The sequence below is a fragment of the Alosa alosa genome, chromosome 3, assembly GCF_017589495.1.
Source record: "Alosa alosa isolate M-15738 ecotype Scorff River chromosome 3, AALO_Geno_1.1, whole genome shotgun sequence".
NCBI lineage: Eukaryota > Metazoa > Chordata > Actinopteri > Clupeiformes > Clupeidae > Alosa > Alosa alosa.
The window spans coordinates 33,046,820-33,052,708 of NC_063191.1; the positions used below are offsets into that span (position 1 = coordinate 33,046,820).

Here is a 5,889-nt window from a genome sequence, read left to right on the forward strand (position 1 = left end):
GGTGATTTATGTTTAGTGCATAAGTATAAGTATATATACTCTTTTGATCCTGTGAGGGAAATTTGGTCTCTACTAATCACGGCGCAGTGAGCTGCCTGCCACCACAGCGGCGCTCGGGGAGCAGTGAGGGGTTAGGTGCCTTGCTCAAGGGCACTTCAGCCGTGCCTACTGGTCGGGGTTCGAACTGGCAACCCTCCGGATACAAGTCCAAAGCGCTAACCAGTAGGCCATGGCTGCCCCTTAAAGTGCCCCTTATAGTGTCTTTCATATAAAGCAGGTTCAGAAAGATCTTCACTTTCATATTTACACAAGGACTGCCTTCCCTACTGTAAAGGCCTGACTTGTGTGGCATGTTCAAAGTTGTGTTTTATTTGTGTGTGTGTGTATGTGTTTATATGTGTGTGTGTGTGTGTGTGCGTGTATGCAGGACACCGGCAGCCTGTGGATGTGTGTAGCTTCAGCTCGCTGGGCCGGCTCCTGCGCTTTGGCTTCTCCGCCATGTTTGGCTTCGGCGGGCACACGCTGGCGTTCGCCGAGAGGCATCGCTGGATGCCCCCTAGCCAGCGGCGCGAGTTTGCTCTGATCAAAACGCTGGCAAATCTCAAGTAAGCCACCGATCCCAACACCGACCCCGCCCGATTTTTGTTTGTCTCCGTCTTTCTCTCCTTTCCTGTCCCTCTCTCTGAAGCTCTCTCCCTTGTTGGAGAGTGTGGCTGTGGCCTCCAGAGAAAGGCTCATGCCAGCCAGCCAGCCTGGTATCAAAGGCGGGTACAGCTTCTACCAGCATGCTGAAAGGAGTCCCAAGAGATAGTCTTTTGCCCATGCTTGGAAGAATCAGTTATTTTTCTGTATCTATCTCCCTATCTATTTTCTCCCTATCCATCTGTCTATCTGTCTATCTAGCCATCTATCTATCTATTCGTCTATTTGTTTATCTATCTATCTATATATCTATCTATCTATCCATCTATCTATCTATCTATCTATCCTTACCCTTGTGTGTCCTCTTCCTCTGTGCAGACCTGAAGACTGTGAGTTGTCCTTCCAGCCTGTGAAGCCTGGCACTGATGAACCTCAGGAACGAACAAAGTAGGTGGCGATGGGCAGCTCTCTGGCCCTGGCCTAATTTTCCCGCTCCTCTCTCGGCTGGGCTCTTCTAGTAATTGCCTCCGTGTAATTTTAAAACAAGCCTCCCCCTGCTTAATTGGCTACTGGAAAAGAATCAAAACGCTGAAGGTCACCCAACTGAAGGTAACAGTAGGGGAGGCTGTTTATCTGAAGCACACTACCCTTTATGCAGTGTGATATCAACACCTTTGTTGTCTGTGTGTCTTTCCACAGAACAGGTTCCAGGAAAGACGTCAGCGATAATGGTGAGAAATGGAGGATAACAGGTTTCATTTGTTACAGGATATGATATGATATGATTTTGTTTTTTATAATTTGTTTTTTATAATTAATTACCTCCTGCCTGGATTCCTCTATCTTCCTCATTTCTGTCTGTTTATCAATTACACTTTCTTTGAATTATCTCTATCTATCTATCTATCTATCTATCTATCTATCTGTCTGTCTGTCTGTCTGTCTGTCTGTCTGTCTGTCTGTCTGTCTGTCTATATATGTCTGTCGATCTATCAATTACATTTTCTTTGAATTATCTCTATCTATCTATCTATCTATCTATCTATCTATCTGTCTGTCTGTCTATCAATTACACTTTCTTTGAATTATCTCTATCTATCTATCTATCTATCTATCTATCTATCTATCTATCTCTATCTATCTGTCTGTCTGTCTGTCTATATATGTCTGTCGATCTATCAATTACATTTTCTTTGAAATATCTCTATCTATCTATCTATCTATCTATCTATCTATCTGTCCATCAATTACACTTTCTTTGAATTATCTCTATCTATCTATCTATCTATCTATCTATCTATCTATCTATCTATCTATCTATCTATCTATCTATCTATCTATCTATCTCTATCAGATGGTCGGTCCTGGCAAACCACTCAGGGCCTGTTCCTGAACATCAGCATCATGGCCATCCCCTGCCTGTGCTCCATGGCACCCAGAGGCCTGGCTCCCAACACCAGGTCAGTGGGACGACTTATTTCTGGGCTTTCTTTTTCCGCCTGCACCGACCAGACCATCACGCAACTTACATTAGTGGTGGAGAATGCCATCTCCTTACTTTCTTGTCATGGTGTGACAGCAAAATCCTTAAAGACTAGGTCAGTGTATCTGTAACACCCAACTCTAGACTGGCCTGAGCTCTGAAATCCCATGTCCTGGCAGGTCCCCTCTAGCCTTTGGGTGGTGGTTCGGGTCACGCAGTGCAGAGCAGAGCGGGGCGTGGCAGGGCGGGGCAAAGCCGATGGAGGTAGGGGGGGCGGGGCGGGCGGGGACACTCTGAGGGAGGTAATCCCAGAGACTGGAATCAGTGGCTGGATCAGACCGCTGAGGTCAAAGGCATCTAGATGGACTAATCAGCACATAATTACTCTGATTAAACTGAGTGACTTAGGAGCGGAGCATCTGTCCACAGGCCTTTGGGACGTCTCAGTGCCCCCCCCCCCCCCAAATACTGCACCCCCTCTCGCACCTCACCCCATGCTAGGTGCAGCAAACGCACAAAGCAACAGGGCTCCTGCAGGTCATTCAGAGAATACAGACCTCACCATAGATGAGAACTCAACTGCCTCTGTGCAAAACATTGGAACAATGGTCATGTGAATTCCACATTCCACCCTTCCTTGTTACAGTTTTTCTCAGTCGCTTTGGTGCTTTTCTCAGATCAGAATGAAAATTCTCATAACTATTAGTTCAGCCATCACAACATTTAGTCATTTGTGCACATCATAGTAGCAATTTCTACTTCCTCTGAACAAATTGCAAATGCTTTTGAACATGTATCAGTTGCTTTGTCATGTCAGTCAAAATGAACTATACTTATGGATGCTGAATAGTTGTTCCCAATAAAACTAATAGTCTTCATTTCATTGCTTGAGTCATTACATACAAAATTGGTGAACTAGTTATCAAATTCTGCCACAATGCTGTAGAATTGCAAAGAGCATACAGTAAAACTGTGAAACGTACATATTCAGTGTCTTGTACTCACTTACTCCCCTAACTACAGCAATTTGTAACTTTACTGTAGTTTTCATATGGCTGTACAAGTACTGTATAGTGCTGTCCTGAGCATTTTCAGGTAGTCACCGAGTTCTGACCTTTTTTTTGCATGGGAAAACACTGAGAGCATAAACTGTCGTAATGAAAACATGACAAAGCCATTTGACTATCTTGTTCATAAACGATGGTGTCAAGACTTCTCATTTTGATGATACTGGCAGTTTCATTGACATAAAAACTTGTTTTTGAGGAATGGACTATCCATTTTGAGCAAGTGACGTGCTTTTGCAGGTTATCCACTAGGTTTTGCAGTTTGCACTAATTGTTTTGAGAAATGCACTAACTGCTGTGCAAATGTTAATAGTGATGTGAGAAAAGCACCAAAGCGACTGAGAAAAACTGTAATATGAGCAGATTGAGTGCAGTGTGTCCTGAATCGTTGTGAGGAAGTCTTTAGTGTACAATACCCTATACACTACAATGGGTTACTTGGTCTTATAAGTCTATATTTAACTGGCGTGGTGCAGCAGTGGTAACATCACTGCCTGCCAGTCGGACGACCCGGGTTCGGTTCGATGCGATCACTCGTTGCGAGTGTCACTTTCGAGAAAAGCATCTGCAAAATACCAGTGAACTTTAACTAGATTATATACAGTAGTATTGCAGTTTATTACATTTATTCAATCTTTGTCTTGTTTATAGGCTGAACAATGGCAGCATGGCCTTGATCATGGTGGGGAACACCTCCAGATCAGAGTTCGTCAAGCACCTAAAGAGATACAACAGCATAAACAATCAGGTACGGTCATCCCTTTCATGCCTGGATTGAAGGCCCAGTCCAGCAATGGAACTACCCCCACTGATCCCACGCAGGAAATCCAGCCAACGCTAATGGAGTTAGCAACCTTCTCAGCTTAAGCAGAATTAGCATACTGTCAAGTCAAATTAGTCCACCATTGTCAGACTCCCGTAAAACACTTTTCAGGCTAATACAGATTAGCCCATTTCAGAGCTCCCTTCTCTCTCCCTTCTTTTTTCCTCTCCCCAGCAATCCAATCTAAGGGTGTTTGTTAACCTACATTCTATATTTATACATTGTGTAGGACGACTTACAGGCGGATGACAAGAACTCACTGTGTAAGTGAGATATTTGCGGGGGCTAAAGGCAGCGCCAGCAGACAGATAAGATAGATCAGAACCAGAGATGACACCATCAATGCATGCCTGTTTGTGCGCAAACCTATTTAATTAAAAAAATATGGGAACAGGAAGGATCTCAACCTCATAGGGAAAAAAAATACTTCAGTCAGGTCTTGTTTTCCTTATTTGTGTTGTTGGAAGGATATGTTTGAGGGGGAAAACACGGAATTCAAATAAAGTTCCGCTCACATCCTGTAAACGCTGTTAATAATAGATAAAGGCTTAATTTAACTAACATAAACAAACTATGCAGATTTAGGGTGATGTGTTTGATGTGCTTTGACTCTGTCATGAACCCTCTCTTCACTTCAAAAAGCTAAATTTGAACCGAATGGATGGGCAGCAAGCCCATTCCAGGTCTGGCTAATGACCAAGTTCACCCCAGGTCACGGGCAGAATTGATGGTGTCCGCCTTTAAGCACCAATGTCTTGCTGTTCACCAGTGCCCCCTTGTGGACAGCAAATAAGCTACACTCAAGTGTCATAATGCTCATGTATTTCAAATGTGTAACCAGTTGATTTAAATGACTCAGTTCAGTGCTTTTGTTTGTACCATACAAGGGTTTGAAACATGTTTTCAACTATTTACATTTTCAAACATGTACTTTTTTTATCAAAATAACATTTTGCAATAAAGAAACTACTTTTTGTCAGCGTGACCATTTCCCAGGTTTTGTACAGTGATGATTTTCCTATCTGCGATGGACTCTTATGTCACACTTTGAAGACCTTTCCAGGTGACCTAACAACACCTCACCTTTCCTATCACAGTTCAGCTTCTCATTTGTGGAGACGCACACCGTCAAGGCGGTGAAGCTCCGACCAAGAACTCAGGGCCACTGGACTGACGAGGTGTCCGAAGAAAATGAGGAGGTCGATTCCAAGAGCGCCCCCATAATCTCCTCCGAGGGCTCGTGCCCCTGGAACGTAGACGGGGATCTGCTAGAGGCCCCCTCTGAACTCTACATCAGGTACTACAAGAGTTCCTCTTCACCTTCCTGCTTTTCACTGTCTGAGCGGAACTGCTATAGCGAACACAGAGGCCAGCCTAGGAAATGCCTTGACTTCCTGGCAGCGATTCCACACATACCTCATCATAAATTCTAAGTTAACTTTGTTTTCGGCTACATTCTTAGCTGCTGTGTTGATAGTATTGGGGTTATGGTACAAGCACTAGTAGAAGGCCAAGCTGTGTTACTGTTTATTTGAATGAAAGCGAGAGGCAGGGGGAAGTCTGTTGATTCAGCTCCTTGTGTTTCTCACAGGGTCCACCCAGAGCTTTTAACACTGTTTGGAGAGAACCTGGAGGAAGCTGAGGAGTCTCCAATAAAGTGCAGCTGCATTTGAAATATGCACACACACACACACACACACACACACACACACACACAATCTTTTAAACCTTTAGACACAGGTCTATGACTGGATGATTTACACACACACACACACACACACACACACACACACACAAACACACATTTCACATAGTAAAACAAAAACACTTTAGCTACAGGTATACGACTCCAAACACAGGACAGAGTCTTTTTT

The 5,889-nt window shown here is 43.8% G+C and overlaps 1 protein-coding gene across 2 annotated transcripts in view; it reads left to right on the forward strand.

Annotated features, from left to right (window-relative positions):
- Positions 1-5,819, forward strand: part of cerkl (ceramide kinase-like) — a 50,128-nt gene extending 44,309 nt beyond the window's left edge. The window contains exons 7-13 of one of the 2 annotated variants that reach the window (XM_048239082.1): positions 428-605; positions 1,021-1,089; positions 1,342-1,373; positions 1,997-2,102; positions 3,844-3,940; positions 5,113-5,312; positions 5,607-5,819. In XM_048239082.1, the coding sequence (XP_048095039.1) occupies positions 428-605; positions 1,021-1,089; positions 1,342-1,373; positions 1,997-2,102; positions 3,844-3,940; positions 5,113-5,312; positions 5,607-5,688 (764 nt within the window). In that variant the 3' untranslated portion in view covers positions 5,689-5,819. The remainder of the gene's footprint in view (positions 1-427; positions 606-1,020; positions 1,090-1,341; positions 1,374-1,996; positions 2,103-3,843; positions 3,941-5,112; positions 5,313-5,606) is intronic. The other variant, XM_048239083.1, reaches the window with a different exon arrangement.
- Positions 5,820-5,889: the final 70 nt, after the last annotated feature.